This window comes from Micromesistius poutassou (genome assembly GCF_964030765.1).
Source record: "Micromesistius poutassou genome assembly, chromosome: 24".
NCBI lineage: Eukaryota > Metazoa > Chordata > Actinopteri > Gadiformes > Gadidae > Micromesistius > Micromesistius poutassou.
In genome coordinates this window covers 5,101,606-5,120,067 of record NC_140294.1, presented here as the reverse complement: position 1 = coordinate 5,120,067, position 18,462 = coordinate 5,101,606, and the positions used below count along the sequence as shown (strand labels likewise).

Sequence of the window (18,462 nt, the reverse complement as noted above, 5' to 3'; positions counted from 1 at the left end):
CTTTTTCCCCTCAAAATGAGCAAGATTCCTTCTTGACATAATAGCATACCTTACGTGACTTACACAAAATTAAACAAACATTCACATCTTTCCTTTTCCCATTTACTCCAAACAACAACATTTTGTTCCATTCATATGCCTTTTCAAAACCCTTTTCCCAGTTTTCCCCAGCTTAAACTGCATATCTTTTAACTTCAGCACAAAATTACATAGACATTCACATCGGATATATATATGAAACAAATCTTCTGGCTCGGTTTCACACACGTCACATTCTCTCTTGTTTCCTTTGTTAATCTGATGCAGCACCGTGTTTACATAGATCCTGTTGTGTCTGGTCATGAAGTCATTGTTTTCACATTCTATTGCATTATATTTGATTTTGAGGTTTTCCCATATCAACTGTGCATTCATACCTGGCAGAACCCTCTCCCACATTTGTTCTGATGACGGCCTTTTCAACTGTTTTGCTATTAGTTCTAAATATATGTTTTTTACTTTTAATTCTTTAAACTCTTTGCTTACATCATTTTTAACAAACACTAGTTTAGGTAAAGGTCCATCCCCTGTCCTCACACACTCTCTCTCAATCAAATTCCTCCAGTCTCCAGGCATACTCCCTTTGATTATATCATACATTTTTACAATCACATCTCTCCTAGCATCTTCATCCCATTCTCTTACACAGTCTATCATTGCCTGCACAGGCACAAACCCAGGCACAAACCCATAGACCATTTCCTTTACTTTGCCTAATTCCTGCATTTTGTTGTTATGCTGTATTGAGAAAAACGGGTTTATTCATTACTTCTGTTATATTACTACAGTTGTATGATATGTTGGCAGGAACTCTCCCAACGCTCTGAACACCTTTGTAGAAAAAAGGCACCTTTTCATACATTGGTTCTTTCAAAACCATAAGCAGACTATGCTCTCCACATCTACCAGCAATCTGAACATACATTTTAAAGAATTGTTTCCACCCATAGTCATTCACATCATGTAGATATTTCTCCACTGTTTTAACCCTCAGTGCTTTACGTTTTGTGTCAATGTCCACCAGTTTTAAGCCTCCCTCACTGTACCCTGCTATCAACGTTTTGTGGGATATCCTCACACCCTTCCCATCCCACAAGCAGTTTGAAGTCAGCCAATTTAATTTGGATAGAACCCATACCGGAAGATCTAGTGCACCCAAAACATACACACATTTGGACAATAATAAGGAGTTAACAACTATTACCTTACCTTTTAATTTCAATTTCCTCTGCTTCCATGCATTTAAAGTGTGTTTTATCTTATTTATCACTCCTGTCCAAGTCACATCTCTTACTTCCTTTTCTTTTGGACCTATGTTTACTCCTAAAACTTTGATGCAGTCTACCACTCTAAATGCAATCATACTGTCTACCCTATCCCTCTCCTGACCTATATACATTAGTTCAGATTTTTCTATATTCACTTTAGCCCCTGCTGCTCTCCCATATGTTCCCATGTGTTTCATAATTATATTGATGCTGTCCATATTTTCTACTGTTATTGTCATGTCATCCGCATATTGTTGAATTATATTAATTTTCTCACCTGGTATTTGTATTCCTTTTATATTACTATCATTTTTTATAAGGACAGCAAAGGGTTCAATATACATGCTATATAGCAGTGCTGATAAGGGACAGCCCTGCCTCACTGACCTCTCCAAAGCAAAGGTGTCTGTCATCAGTCCATTACATTTGACCCTACTCTTAGCTTCCTTATACAATAGCCTGATCCAACTCACTATTCTATCCCCAAACCCAAACTCTTTCATACTCCGAAACAAGAACTCATGCTCCACTCTATCGAAAGCCTTATTCAAATCTACACTCAACACTATCCCAGACTGTTCTTTCATGTGCCTAACAACGTCCCTAACTGTCCCTATTATATCTGTTATGTCTCTCCCTTCGATACTATATCCATGTGTCGGTGCTATTATTCCTCCCATTACCTTCTTAATCCTATATGCTAAAACCCTTGTTAATATTGTTACGGCCACCGCCATTACCTGGGTATGTGTCTTGTCTATGTGTTTATGTGTTGTGCAGCAGTGTCATGTGAAGCAGGATGTGTGATCCCTTGCTGAGGATTGGCTGGCACGAAACCTGTCTACTTCCTGGTTCCAGCTGGTGATCTGATTGCTGCTGATTGGTCCTCCAATCATCTACCGTCTTCCAGACCAGCCCTGGGGTTAAAAGGCTGTCCTCAGTTGTGATTCAGGGCCGGAATCCGGACGTTTGTAGAAGCTTTACCCTAGGAATTGTTAAGTGTCAAACCATTTGTGTGTGCTGTGTTGCATTACTTGAAGACCTGTGGTAAGGAAATTGGGCAAGGGACTAGGTGGGGCAAACTGACACCACCCAGACACCTGTAGATACTTTCTGTTAGACCCATTAGGTTTTAGAGGGTGCTGCTTACTTTGTATTTTGATTATCTATGACTGGTCGGTATTTTGTTTACACTGATTTTGAAGCAGCCGGTAGCTATCTCTCATTTTGAAGAGATCTCTTTAAGTTATATTCCTTTCTTTGATTTAAGCAGCATCTACCCGCCCTTTTCCCTGTTATTCTTGTTCTGCAAATAAATAACTTGCAATTTCACCAAAAACATTCTGGTTCATGTTGCTTCCCTCTTCCCCACGAGCCGGGTCGTAACAATATCTTATAGTCATTATTCAATAAACAAATTGGTCTATAGTTCCCTAACTCCAACCTACTGCCCTTATTTTTAAGGGCATAATATTGTGATTACAGTAGCCATAGATTCTGGAACCAGTTGTCCCTCCTCCATGCTTTGGTATACCTTTAATAATATGGGTGCCAGTATATCAGCAAACTCTTTGTAGAATTCACTGCTAAGTCCATCTGAACCAGGGCTTTTATTATTTTTTGCATTTGTAATTGCTAATTGTATTTCTTTTACTGTAATCTCTGTCACATGTCTAGCTCGTCTGCTGATATCCTTGCATCCACACCACTCAAGACCTCATCAATACATTATTTTTCTGTATTCCCTTTTTTATACATAGTTTTTTATAGAAGCCTTCCACTGTATTCAAGCTGCTAACCAAATCATTTACCTTCTCTCCATTTTCATGTTTCTGTAGTTAGTTTATATAATTATTTTCCTATTTCTTTTTTTCCAGGTTTAGAAAGCCCCCTCTACAGCATACTGTACTCTACTCCTTACTATCGCCCCATCACATTTATTTTTCTCACAATCTTTTAGTTCCCTTCTCAACTTCATATAATTTTGTATATTATAATTTGCATCTTTGTCTGCCTTCCCTGCTTCTTTGTATCTCTTTCTCTACCTGATCCATTCTAAAGTTCATTTGTTTGGCATAGTATATGCTTTTCTTTTTAACTTTTTCTTTCAATTTTTCCCACCTAATACAAATATTATCTTTGTTTAATGTTTTCTATTTCTTCTTTGATACATTTTGCTATCATCTCTTTATATGAATCCTCTTTTAATAAGCTGTTTAGGCACCACATTCCTCCACCTACATTCCTTACACATACGTCCCTTAACCTCAGCGACAGGATTGCATGATCACTAAGAGTGGTAAAAGTATATTTCACCTCTTATTTTGCTGACAATGTTTTCCTTAACTAGAACCAGGTCTATTCGACTGTCTAAGGGTCCCCATAACCACCTGCCTCCGCGAAAACCCTTTCCTGTCTGCATTTTCCTCCCTCCATATGTCAACCATTTTGTGTTCTGCCATCATGCTTTTCAAAAAGTTCCTTGACCCATCATACCTGTATGTTACGTAATTTGAATAATCTAGTCTTGATAATTTTACATTATAGTCACCAACCATCATACAACCTCCCGTGCACAGAACCTCCAAGTCCTTAAAAAAACCTTTCCTCAGTTCTTCCACGTTTGGTGCATATATATTGATTAACTTGATTGCGTTTCTTGAAGGCACAATGTCAGATTTACAGAGTTCAATCGTTCTTTCTATTTTGATCATGTTCCTTAGGCCGTTTGCATTTAAGGATGTTATAATGAAGAGAAAAACACAGCTTTCCATAGATGCTCGATGGGTCATACCTTCCACTCTTTTGTCCTTCTTTTTGTTCATTCTCTTCCTGCTGGCTCTCACCGCATCGTAATCCATCGACTCTCCTTCCTCCGATGTTCCCGTCTCCATCACCTCCATGCTGGAATCGTCTGGCTCCTCTCTAGGTGAAGCATTAGCAGCAGCAGCCCCCCCGTCCCGGGGAGCCTATCTGCACCCGGGGCCTCCACCTCCCTAGGTTGGCCGCCTCCTCGTTCATTTGCCCGGGCTGAGGGAGTTTTTTAAAGATCTATTTTTTGCATTTTTCAGCTTTATTATAGAGAGAGACAGAGAGGAAAGTGTTGAAGCCAGAGGGGAAAACATGCAGTAAATGACCCAGGTTGGATTCGATCCTGGGTCTCTGCGATTAGGACTGTGCCTAATATATGGTATGCGCCTTAGCCCAGTGCGCCACCGGGGCGGCCCTGAGGGAGTTTTGAGTGCTGCTCTAGCGCCTTCTTCCGCACTTTGCCCGGATGCTCCTCCCGTTGTGCGACGCGTCTCACTGGACACGCCATCCGCACTGCTGCCGATGGTGGAGGTCATTTCTCCCCCGCTGGCAGCTCCGGTGTCCTCCTCTCCCGCCAATGATATGACGAGCGTGCAATGTCCTGCTCCTCCCCGGACCGCTCGCCGCCGCCGGCTGGCTCCGCATTCACCGGCCGCTCCCGGCCGTCTCCCTCCCTGCAAGTCACACTCCCTAGCATAGTGTCCCTGGCGCTTGCATTTATAACAGGTGAAGTCTGGGCATTCTCTTACAATATGTCCTGGCTGGATGCACAGCCTGCAGACCTTCACCTGCCTGTCATGAATTACGTGGAAGTACTCCCCTCCGTCTAGCGTCTCAAACTTTGTTGAGTAGGGCAGTGACTGTACAAGTTCAGTGAACTGTACTTTACAGAACCTTGTCCTGTCCACCATGTCTGTCCCAGTCCATTTCTTTCTTTTGATGGGCGAAATCGCCTTCACGCCCCACATTAGAGTTTCTGCCTTATTTCAGCGTCAGTAATGTAAGGTGGCAAGTTTAGAAATGAAACAACTATTTCATTGCTGCGTACTTCTTTGGCCGTCACCCAAGTGTTTTTGATTTTGAAACCATCCAATAACCTCGTCTTGCCCTTTCCCTCCTGCATGGTGATCTTGTAAATGTTCCTACTTTTGACCCTGCAGGCCAGAACAATCCCGCACTTATCCTTGATTCCCCACAACAGTTCCATCATGGTTATATAGTCTTCATCAACCAGCTCTACAATCAATGTCAGCTCCTTTTTATAGCCACCATCACTCTCAATTTCTCCCGCATTCATCTCTTTATTTAGTCTCTCTTTATCTCTCCTAATATTCGCCATGTTTTCTCTCTCATTACTAACGGAATTGTTCTCCTTTTGTTATTCCTTTCTCGCTCGCTTCAACATGCCCAGAATCATTCTCCCGTTCCACATGTGTCAAACTGGTATTAACTTCCATGTTTTCATTTACCAATTTATCCATCCAATCACGAAAAGCATAATCAATCTCGGGTTCTACATGAATCAAAGTGGCCTTACCTTCTATTTTTTCATTTACCAAGTAATCCATCCAATCAAAAAAAGTATGAAACAATCCCCCAAACAGCCAGGCTGCAGGGGAAATGAAACAAACATAAAACTATCACAAAAGTACCTTCTCACTCACAAGCACACGCGGTCTCAACAAACACTCGACTGCTCTCTGCTCACTTCCTGCTTGCACACCTGAACGAGATCAGACGAGATCGGGCGTGTTCAGGGTGGTATGGCCGTAAGCAATTGTACCCGTCGCCAAACACGCTTTTATACAGGAGCACATTAGGAGTGAGAAAGCTGCTGAGGCCAGGGGTCGCACTTGTACAGAAACAATGATTAGTTACCATAATGAATAGATGAATGAAGGAATACGTTATTCCAGACTCAAAGCTCCGTATAAAAACGCAATGCAATACACTGCGTATGCGTTTGTGTAAACGTTTGAAGAAATGTAGCGTTCCAACATCTTGGTTGCAATGCAGTATGATACAGGCATTCATAGCTATTATTTCTTTAGAACAACATAATCAGGGGAGAGCGCGAACGCTCGATGGTGTTTTGTGCCCCCAACGGAGCCTTCAAGGCAGCGCAGCCTGGACTCCAGGCTGTTGGGGGCAGCGCACTCCCCGCCCCCAACAGTTTCAGCCAATCACAGCACTGCTGCTAGATTTAAAATTGTTCCATCTTTCGCTCTTTCTCCATTGAGTGAGCTCTACACTGGTAAGTTAAGTAGATATTTAATGACAGTATTTTGACCTTACAATTTTTTCGATTTTGACAATATTTCAAAATGTAAGTTTTGTGTCCTTTGAAATATAGCCAGAACTAACTGTTACGGTTTTTATTGTGTTTCTTGACTGAACAGACACCTAAGCTAGGTCTGTTCTTTTTACTTTTTAAAGTCATGGTTAGCACAAGTGCAGTAAATGTGTTATAAATATCAGTGGTGGACATTCAAATTATGGTGGCAAGTATGCAATGTCCTCGTCCTGCTCCTCCCCGGACCGCTCGCCGCCGCCGGCTGGCTCCGCATTCACCGCCGCTCCGGGCCGTCTCCCTCCTTGCAAGTCACACTCCCTAGCATAATGTCCCTGGCGCTTGCTCGCTGTTCTTTTTACTTTTTAAAGTCATGGTTAGCACAAGTGCAGTAAATGTGTTATAAATATCAGTGGTGGACATTCAAATTATGGTGGCAAGTATGTTTATCAAGGATATGGTTTACTATTAATGGACTAGCCGTTAGCGCTAGCAAACTTCCAGGCAGCCAATTCATTTTTAGCTAACTCTTTAAAGTCATGGTTAGCTCAATTACAGTCAATATTAAAATAACTAGCAACTACCTGTTCTAAGTGAGGTGCACATTAACCTCTTAAGAGTGCTTCTGCGCCGACTTGTTTTCCATGTGCTCTATACAGCCCCACAATGCTGCAACATGTCCATGGTGCATACCCTGAGGCAGCCTGTTTAATTGTAGATAATTGGAAGGCAGCTTGAACGACGTTGACTTTGTAAAAATGCATTACTGGGAAGGCTAAAGCATCATATATAGATTAAGACAGACTAGTAACTGCAAGGTCGTTTGGATAATGTTGTAATACTGGGGGAAACAGGCACCCCATAGTTGCTAGATAGCTGTAAGGCATCTAGACATAAGTAGGTAAAAGCGTAACTCGTAAGCTGTTACTAGCCCTGTTAGTAGAAAAAAAACATGAGAACATTTTGTACAACATAGACCAATTGTGGCCCGGCAGCTACCTGGTTAGCTTTAGCTGCCAGGCCAAGATTTTCTCTACATGGAACTAAATGTTGTCATTGTTTTTCCTATCCGCAGAACTGGGTGACCTTGAACAACAGGGCTATGGGTCGAATAACGCCAGTGTTGCGCTTTGAGATACTGACTTCGAACTAACTTCGCAAGCCTGGCTAACATCCAGCATGTAGATGACTGGAAGGCATCTAGTCATAGGTAGCATAAGACAGACTGGCAGCATGCTTTATCATACTGGATACCTCTGAAGCAGCCTGTTGGATTTTAGAGAACTGAAAGGTAACTTTGGCAATGCTATTATACTGGCTTACTCAAAAGCATCAAGCAAGTAGATAACTTGAAGGCATCTAGACATACCGACTGACTTCTGGGCTGTTTTGTAATGCTGGCTTAATCTGAGACAGTCTGCTACTTTGTAAAACTAGCTATCCACTTGTTGATCTCAGATAACTGCAAGGCATTTGAAGTAATGTTCTTAAACTGTATAGTTGGGTGTATTTAACTGTATATTGCTAACCCTTTACTCTTTCATTATGTAGGTCTATATTCTGAGAAGATGCCTGTTTTAACAAGAGGTAAGGGTTAACCTGAATACATTTTAGTTTCTAAATTTCACTAAATTTCACAGCTTCATCTACCATTTATGTTCATCCATTTATCCATACTTTTAACAAAATGAATCAACCCCTATCCAGTCACTTCCAGATATTCATCTGAATTTTTGCTGTTACTTTCCAGGGCCAAAAATAACCATATTTCCCCCCGACCACTCCACCGGCCCTCCATCCCCCACCGCCTGACTCCAAGGACACCCAAACACTGGACACAGGGAGGTGGAGACAGGGTGAAAGGAAGTGGGATTTATTGGAACCAAGGGGTAGTCAGGCAGGCGAGAATTCGTTAACGGGCAGGCAGTCAGGCAGGTAAGGGTCCGGTGACAGGCGGGTGGTCAGGCAGGCAAGGGTCCGGCAACGGGCAGGCAGGCAAGGGTCCGGCGACAGGCAGGTGGTCAGGCAGGCAAGGGTCTGGTAACGGGCAGGTGGTCAAGCAGGCAAGGGTCCGGTGGCAGGCGGGTGGTCAGGTAGGCGAGGGTCCGGTAACGGGCAGGCGGTCAAGCAGGCAAGGGTTCGGCGGCAGGCGGGTGGTCAGGCATGCAGGTGTTCGGCAACGGTAGACAGAACGGAGAACTAGAGGACAGGGAAAAGGGTTACGAGGAAGTCAGGGAAACTGAACTAGACTCAAATAATGCTGGTAGGACCGATACGAACTTGGTAGTTGTATACGACGAACTGGCGCTGGCTGATAGAAGATCACCGACTGAAGTAGGGAATGGAGATTGCAGATTGCAGACATGTGTGTTGGGAGAATGAGGACCAGTGGCGACAAGCGGCCACTAGATGGGGGTGTTGGACCATGTAGCCGGACGTGGTGTAACAAAACGTTTGTTATGTGGCTATGTAGTTGAAAAATTCACTTTAACATAACAGTGTATCGAAAGCTGTGTTCATTCTTTTCAAATTTATTTTCTGTTTTACCTTTTTGTTATTCAAGGTGAAGCAAAGGAGCTCTGCCATTCAGTTGGGGCGCTTTCCCCAAGGGCATTCATTTTGAGGCGGTGGCCATGCCGCTGCCCAGTGACCCAGTGAAGTGTTGCAGCAGGAAAGGCGACAGAGTTTAAGTAAGCATTTTCAAAAATACTACAATATACTATTTAATTTGCAGGCACTGTGCCTGAAATCAGATGTGGGCAAGTACATTTGATTGTAGATAGTCATATATAATGACTTTTTGATGATTTCAGCCACAGTATGATTTCATGCTTTAAGCTCTGAGAGAGAGAGAGAGAGAGAGAGAGAGAGAGAGAGAGAGAGAGAGAGAGAGAGAGAGAGAGAGAGAGAGAGAGAGAGAGAGAGAGAGAGAGAGAGAGAGAGAGAGAGAGAGAGAGAGAGAGAGAGAGAGAGAGAGAGAGAGAGAGAGAGAGAGAGAGAGAGAGAAAAAAGTCTGCTACTGGTAACACTTTACTTGAAAATTCAAATTCAATTCAAAGCACTTCATTCATCCCCAAGGGGAAATTAAATGCTATGAACACTAAGTTAATGTTTATTTTGGTTAAGTAGCATTCAGCTTTTGTTCCGTAAATGTTGACTTTGTTCGGGATGTCCTAAGTCAACTCACATTATAAAAAACTAATGACAATTAAAGCCAGTTTCATGTCGGACAGACACCTTCAAGTAAAACATATAAACAGTATACAAGAAACAGTGCGATGCACACATACACACACACACCGGCCCAAGGTTATATCGTGTGTGTGTGTGTGTGTTGTTAAAGGATTCTCTGCTCTCTTCTTCCAATATCTGATCTTGTTTGTAATTTTGTAACAAACACAGTACTTAAATGGAATTCTAATGAAGTCAATGTATCCATCAATCAACAAAAATCATTCATCTTTATGGGTTCACACATTACAAGACAATCACATTTTTCAAAGAATACTGACCGAAGGCAGGATGTCTTTGGGGTCTCAAGTAAAACATATATTAGAAATATGCAACAAAAGCATCAGAAATTTTTTAATAAAAAAATATATAGACAACCAACCCACTCTGAGATCAGTTTAGAACTTGTCACCCCATGTTCTCTTACTATGTACAAGCTCAGTAAAGAAAGAATACTGTGTGACATTTTGGGATCTCAAGTAAAATATAAAATAGTAATATTTGGATATTTGGATTGGATTTGTGTGCACTTGCAAATTTCCTTTTTGTGAGTTCAATTACTTTCCGGGTAGCCTTTATATCTTCTTCTTTTTGCTTTGTGTTTGGAACCTACCTAAGGCAAGCTGAGGGGTGTTCCACAAAGCCGGTTTTATCACTTACCCAGCTAAGTTAACCCAGGTTTAGCGGCAACCCTAGGTTTTCCGTTCCAAAATGACCACGGCATGTAAGTTGCTATGGAAACATATGCTCTCAATCAAACCTGGTCGGAGCAGGTTTTGCGCAGGTTAAGTTTGGAAGATAACCCGGTTTTGCTCAGAGTAGGCTATTTAAACCCACGTTTATCGCAGCTTTTACGTGTTCGCCTATTGATATCGGAGCGCAAATAATTTGTGCAATTCACAGAGAGATTAATTAGACCACGGCTCGACATATTGTCCTTTCCGGATGACTTTTTGCTGGAGAGATATAGTTTTTCACGTGATTCTTTGATATATTTAAATAGCCTTCTCCAACCCTACATTGCAAATGTTACCAATCGTGGATCTGCCCTCAGTTCACTACAAACAATTTGCATAGCTTTCCGTTTTTTTGCGACGGGTAGCTTTTTGTACAGTGTAGGAGATGCTGAGCACATAGGCATACCGTCTGCCGCTCCGTGCGTCTGTCTTGCGCTGAAGCGGTTGTTGCGTAACTTCATGGAGTTTCACCAACTTGCAGGTCAGCATTATCTACTTTAAGTGTTCCCAAATGGCTCCGAAATTATCCTTGTTGACTTTTCATCTGGGTGTTATATTTCAGGATTTCCTAATGTAATTGGGTGCATTGATGGCACACATCCAATGTGAGCAATACATTTCAACAGGGTGCGTTGCATTATGAACATATCATAGACCTCATATAATTGTTGTGCTTGTGCAAGATAGCTCAAAGTTTGTATTTGATCGCAGGGCAATTCGATGGGGATCTCCTAGGAGATCGAGGGTATCAATGCCTCCCGACGCTCATCACCCCGTACCCTAATCCCGCTCCTGGACCACAGACAACATTTAACCTGGCACACAGCAGAACCCGCGTTAAGATTGAAAATACATTCTGGATATTGAAGTCCAGATTCCAATGCCTACGTGGACTAAGAGTTTGTCCGGAACGGGCATGCGATGTAATTGTTGCATGCGCCGTCCTCCACAATATAGCCACTCTGCGCAAAGAGATGCCTCCCCACTTTACCCGTTCCTCGAGGAGGAACACATTCGCAAATGTTTGTAAGGGCTGACAAAGGATGCGAGACCACATTTGCAGAAATCATTTAAATAAAAAACAATTAAAAAAAACACTTTTCTTCCATCATTTTTATTCTTTAGTTGCTGAGGGAGGAAAAAGAATAATTAGTACCTTGATCGGTAAAATATGCGGCCCGTTTCGCCATTTTGATCAGGATTTCCATGATCCATACATCACGTCTTTATAGGTTTGCCATGAACGCGCACAACCCTGTGTTAACCAACCCCGTGTTGATTGAACTAATTCATAACCGGTGCTGTGGAACCGACAGCTCTGGGTTAGTCGGCACAGGATCGGACAACCTAGAGTTCAGCGTTAACTCTGTGTTTGTTAAACCTCCGTTCTTGGAACACCCCTCTGGTGAGCTGCTTTAATGTTGGTATATAGGGCCAATGTATGATTATAACTTTCGCTGTCACACCAGCTACTCAAATCATTGAGCATTTTACAGTGCGTTGATACAGAGCAGATACAGTGCGTTGGCTGTGCGACAAGGGGTAGGTGTTTGCCTCCACAACATCCACCCCTCGTCAGTGATTGGTTGGAATATTTATTTTGGTTTGGAGTGGTTGGTAGTAGCATTTGTTTTTGTGTTACCAAAATAAATATTCCAACCAATCACTGACGAGGGGTGGGTGTTGTGGAGGCAAACACCTACCCCTTGTCGGTGATTGGTTGGAATATTTATTTTGGTTTGGAGTGGTTGGTAGTAGCATTTGTTTTTGTGTGTGATCTCGGAGCACAGGCTGCCTACAGAGACGCGTTTTTCTGACGGTCTGCTTATGAGGCGGGCAGCTAGTGGATCATGAGGAAAGATCAGATGAATGTGATCATTCATGTTTCGGCCTAGAATCGCTGATGCAACCTTTAAGAACATCTTCACTCTAAACTCTAAAATGCAAATGCAAAGTGAAATTTGGAGCCCACAATGGTTAAAAACAACATTGAATCATACAAAACATTAGCCTTACGAAAAATAGGCATATTGTGTATTGGCTGAACACCTGCAGAGTAGTGCAGTAACTTTTGAGGCAAAGGTCAACTTTAAACTAGCCTTTTATAATGTCTGGAATGCTGCTCTTTCAGAGTTTCTACATCATCAACTCATTCTTGAGGGTCTGCAACCTGGGTGACAGTTTACCACCTTCTAGACCAAGTAAAATCTTTTGAGTGAATTCAAAAGTGTTGCTCAGTTTTTTCGGATAGCTGAGGTGTGCATAGATTAGTCCAAAGATTACCAGGAAGGCATCGGCAATCTTGGGGAGGCTGACCACGGCATCATTTTCAATGATGACAGAGATTCTCACAGGGTGGTAGTGAACTGGACTTTGGACTGTGGCATGGTCACCGATGACAGTAAGGAGGCCCACTGCAACAACATCAAGCTCTGGCTCATCAGACTCGTCCTGAAAGAATGAAAAAGAGATACTAATCACAAACTAACACATGGAACAGAAGACATAATTTATCTTTCTTTAACCAAATCCCAATGAAATCCAATAAGGGAGACCTGGGAACAAAGCCTCTCATTTCAAGAGGTGAAAAACATAAGATTGATGTTCTGCACACATAAATCAGCCAAATTACCATAGAATCTAAGTGGTGTGGGAGACTGAAACCAAGCTAAAGGACATTTACAGGAAATCTTATTACTTTGAATAAAATGCCAATACAGTTCCTTTATAGTGAGGAGAAAGAAAACAGACTACACACGAAAACTGTTTGGGTAGACTATAAAAGGTAAGTCCTAAAACATGTTCGTTTTTTTGATTAACTGTTAATCTGTTAGAACACTAACATAATACACATAAGAATCTGTTAGTGACTTAAGGAGACTCAAAGTGCAGGTTCTGAAAAATCCAGAAACGTCCTCTCGCAGATACACAGGAAGGCAGTGGAGAACCGTAGTGCGCTTGGTGTGGATGTCATGGATTTCCTATTCAGATAAAAACAGAATTGTATATACACAGAAGAGTTTACTGAACAAAGCTGATTTTAAACAGTCCAATCAGAACATATGTCCACAAATAACAAATAAAACATATTTAATGCAATCAGACAAATGGCAAACACAAAGTTGATTAACCACTGGTTCAACATATGGAATGTGTAATAATCTATTTACCTGTTCATCGTGGATTTTTAAAATTTCAGCCAGAGCATCTGCTGTCTTTCCAGTTTTTGATGCCTTCTGTCTGAATAAGGTCATCAGTCGAGGAAGATGGCGGTCAAGCTCAGCAAAGAATGTGTTGGGCAGGTTCTGATTCGTAATCCGCTGGAACTCTGCATACAACTAGATTGAAATAACAGCAGGAGAATACAGCAACACAACTTTTAAAAAAAAAGTTCAATTTGAAGAATCCAGCACACATTTATAAAGCAGAAAATAGCAGCCAAATGAGTAAGAATCTAATTTTCACTTTAAAATAACTGATCCATATTACCTCAGACTCCATTTTGAGAGCAGGCCAGAGGTCCATAAGCTCGTTGACTGGTGGGGAGGACATCACTATGGTCTGCCGGCGTAGGGGAAATGTGGTCTCCATCATCTTTCAAATGAGGGGCAGGTTCTTCTCAGTCTTCTTGTTTTCATCAACAATTGATTGCCTCAACTGCTCAAGAATTGAAGGATCCTTTCCTTGGGCAAAGTTGGGTAGGAAGTTTACTTCTGCTCGCTTAGGTCTTTTAATGTTGGAATGTGAAGGTTCGTTTTCAGGATTACTTCTACTTCTTTTTCCAGAATTTACAGTGACCTCTTGACATCCAGCTCGTCTCATCTTGTTCCTATAATTGCCCATCTTAAACTTGATGCTGTATTTCCAGCCATTCCAGCCACTCTCAGAACCGGCTTCCTTCAAACAGGGATGTTTGGCTACAAGAGCCTCAGCAGCCATTGCGATCTCTTTATCGCTTGGGTAAGCTTTAAACCCATACATAACAGATGCAAGTTTGTCTAAAATGTCGTGCTTTAGGTCTCTTGACATCTTAAGTTGAGTATCGTTCTTCTCATATTCCGCATTTCCATTGCAAAGTTTCAGTTCTACATCAAACGCAAATGTTGGAACTGGAAAAGGACCTTGAGGCCACCTGCTGAGACGCTCTGGAGATGACACATCTGAAAGTGCAACGGTAGATGCAATAGAGCTTGAGTCTTGTGAAAGCGAGATGTGCACAACAGCTTTTTGCGGCAATTCCTCAATGTCTGCAAGGGAAGTACGTTTCCCGTCGAAGTCTGGATCTTCATAAAGCAACTCAAAGTCAAGGTCGATTTCCAGCTGTTTTATAATATAATGTTTTATAATGTTGATCAGTGCATCAACACTGGCTGGTCGTGAGCTGAGTTTTAATTTTCTAACCAGGTCTTGCTCTACAACACGAAGAATCATTGGTTGTGGGGATGCAGCTGCCATTGTGCTATTGAAAAGACAAAATCAGGTTGTAAAGAGGGTAAAATAAGAGTACCATATAAATTTAAATTCTACAAAGTGAATAAAGACAATAACTGAACAATTACATGAACTCAGTTATGTCTCACTTGAATGAAGCGCTTGAGGGTCAGCAGCAGTGAGCCATCTATTTTGTATGCTGAGAGAGGGACTGTATCATTCAGACAAGAATGCAGGTGGATTGACAGGCTTGTGTTTGCAGTTGACAGCTCATAGGACAGTAGATGTTCTACATACCAGGAGTCCTAATCACAACATAGAAAAGATACATTGTGATTTACAAGGAAGATCTGTTCTATTTTGCTAAATTTGGACAGTCCGCCGCTGACTCCTACAGACAGAAACATTCCACAGACATAGTCTGTGCCATCAATGGTCACATTTGATGTCTTGTAGATTGTGTCACTAGTTGTTTGTGCGCTAATGTGTACTTGAGCAACCTCTGGTAGAGCTGAAATCAGAACAGATTCAATCCTGGATGCCTGAGTTTTTGGCTTGAAAAATGATGGTGCAGCAAGATCATATGCCATCATGTGTTGGTGTCTGATTGCCATCGTCTTCAAAATATTTTTTAAGTTTTGAGCGTCATGCACCACTCTTTTGAAAAAGCAGTGCTTGGGCTCAAACCGCATGGTTCAAACGTGCAGCAAGGGCCCAAAGCTCTTGATTAGAGCAGGATAGTGCTCCACATAATGATGTTTAGGATGGAGCCTAACCTCAGGGAAAACCTCTAGCAGTGCCTGTCTATGATCACTGATTTTGCACTCAAAATAGTCCAAGGTTTCATCAGTAAATGATGGGCACAATGCTAACTCTACCACCTCTTTCAGCTCCATCAAAACGCCTTATCACCCTCTGGTACTACACTGCCAACAAGCAATGGAAGAAGTCAGAGCAGAGTGGCATTTTCATGTCCATTACCTCCAATCGTTCCTCGAGAAAGAAACGTTTTGGGAGGTGGCTGAGGCCTATCCACTTTATCAGTGTGCTGATATGGGAATGAGGTAATCTTGTTGTTCAAATACTCTAAAGTGAAGTACTTCTGCCGGATCATCTCTTTAATACAAAGAGAAAGCTCCATGGGAACGATACCTTCCGTGGAGTATATCAGGAGGAAACCCTGTGATTGTATGGAAGTAATTCAGGGATTCTCGCAAGGCACAGCCACCTTTAACACCAAAGTGGCTGCTCAAAGTGTCACTTTCTTGCACAGTTTGCACATGCAAGTCATGGCTAGCTTTGGTTCTCTGAGGAAACTTCCTCTCTCTAACTTCAGTTACTTGAAACTGTTCAACTGAGCCCATAAAGAATCTGCAAACATGGCCTGTTCTAAATGACTCTACAAAGCCACCTAATCCATGAGCAGCCAAATTGTCAGCAGAAACACAAAATACAGTGCCTCTGACATTCTGACCAACTCTTTCGATGAAGACACCGTCTTTTTCCAAGGTATGAACATCACTCAGCAATGGCGCAAGTACAGCTGCATATCCATACTTACGGACGTCCGTTACTTTTACAAGTATTGTTAGCTGTATAGCATGTAATGCTGATCTGTATTTTGGTGGGACATTAGCGAGGACCCAATATACAGCGCAAAATTTGTGAATTTTGCGTTTTGTGCCAAGCGGATTGCAAATTTCAAGATCATCAATATATAGCTGGAGTGGTAGGACGAGATCCCCGTTGACAGCAACTCATTTTTAAGGAAATGAGAGCCATTGGAGCATGATAGATATTGACCAGATGCAGTATTTGTTTCAGTAATCTTGTTAAGAATGTCTGTGTTTTTAAACAACTCTTGAATCATCGAAAGGATAGGAACATACATGCTGGTATGTCCAGGTTCCTCCAACTGATATTCCACTGGCATTACATAAGGATAGTTGCGCTCAATAAAGGTTTTTCTGCGCTTGTGTGAACTCAACTCGGCACCTTTTAGAGGTTGATGTAGCCAGAACATTGCAGTCCATGACAGCAGTAACAACTTCACTCAGTGTAGGTTCTGTAATAATGTGACCATTTCTTTGCAGTATGTCACCAACTGCCTCTTTGATCAACGGCTCAGATAAGGAGAAGATCTGATTCAAGTGGTCTACTATTTCCTGAGTAGCTGTGTTTGAGACATGGAGGATAGCCTGCATCTTTAAGAATAAGGAAGATACGTTTCTTTTAAGTTGATTTCTTAGACTGCCAGTGTCACACTGATCATTCCCCACTTCTCTGCTCGGGCCTGGGCATTCTTCATGCAAATCACTTGTTTCCTCAGAAATACTGGGTTGAAGATTATGGGGTGCCTCACTGACAATATCAGTTTGAAAGTCTGATGCAAGAACACCTTCTTGGTGTTCTCTACTTTTATGGGAATTGAATGAGGAGTACACATTTGTGCGATAGCTGCAATCCTTATATGGGCACGTCACTGTTTCATGATTTTTCAAATGCTTTCTGAGATGACTGAAAAAATCTGTTTTAGAAAAGGGTTGCTGATATGTGCATAAAGGGCATTTAAATAACACAGTCCCCTGACTTTGCTCTGTACAACTGCTAGGTTGTGCTGTATATCTTGACAGATGAGTACTCAGTGCATTAAGTGTCTGAAATGTACAAATGCAATCAGTGTAGAGGCATGGAAGAGGGCTGATTCTGGAATAGTGGCTCTGCTGCAGCCTGTAGTGTCTAAATAACTGTATTCTGGAGGTGAAAGAAGTGGCGCACAACTTACAGTTCCAGATCATTCTTGAACCAGCGACCTAAAAAGCAAAGAAAAAAAAAGACAAAGTTTAGACCACAATATAAAACTATTAGCTTACCAAAACATGATCATGGTACAGCTAACACTGCTTTAAAATGACATGTTTTCCCCAAAACTATTTGTTTTATATAACGTCTATAGATGGGAAATAGCATAAGTAGACTTATTCGTCCATCTTGGACTCGTTTTTAGACCAATCATCTTTTTGCAAGCCAATACAAAGTTAAGCAAAAATATGATCTGTGCAGTGCCAAATATTAAATATCAATTAGGAAAAATTGTATTTATGAACAGAACACATTCATGAATTGTTGACTTGAATACAGCAAAAAGCTATATTTAGATCAAACAGGCAAGTAGAATAAACGACAATACGTGTATATGGGAGAGCAATTGAAGTTATTGGTATTAAGACAGAAAGGGGGGGTGAGAAAGAGGGGTGGTTCATAGAAGAATTCACATTCATTGGATTACCTGGTATCTTTATCACATCGCCAGTTATCTTCCTTAACTCTGACTTCTTGAAACTGGAACAGATAGATGCAAAGGCATTAACTGATCTGAAAATGAACAATTAAAAGCATTCAAAGAGTGTCATATTATAAATACTTCAATTTATAAATTGTCCCGTTAATGATCTTTTCAGTCGATCCCAAAGTGTCAAGCTACTGACGCCATCAAGCAAAACTAACATAACTGTAAAAAGCAGACGCACTTGAACTTTACTGCATGGTTGCTTGCAAGCAGGGTCGTTTAAAACTGACGCAGCACACGTGGGCGGGCAGTTGACTCGTGTTCTGTTAACCATGCGATGTACATGGCCAATATGATTTTCGTGTA

The 18,462-nt window shown here is 41.7% G+C and overlaps 1 protein-coding gene across 1 annotated transcript; it reads right to left on the bottom strand.

The window, feature by feature from the left end:
• Positions 1-12,512: 12,512 nt before the first annotated feature.
• On the bottom strand, positions 12,513-14,315 carry LOC311369794 (sterile alpha motif domain-containing protein 3-like; the record flags this gene model as incomplete). Its single annotated transcript, XM_084487990.1, is given in 5 exon segments — positions 12,513-12,827; positions 13,262-13,357; positions 13,547-13,714; positions 13,866-13,973; positions 13,977-14,315. Coding segments are annotated over 5 exon segments (1,026 nt in total).
• Positions 14,316-18,462: the final 4,147 nt, after the last annotated feature.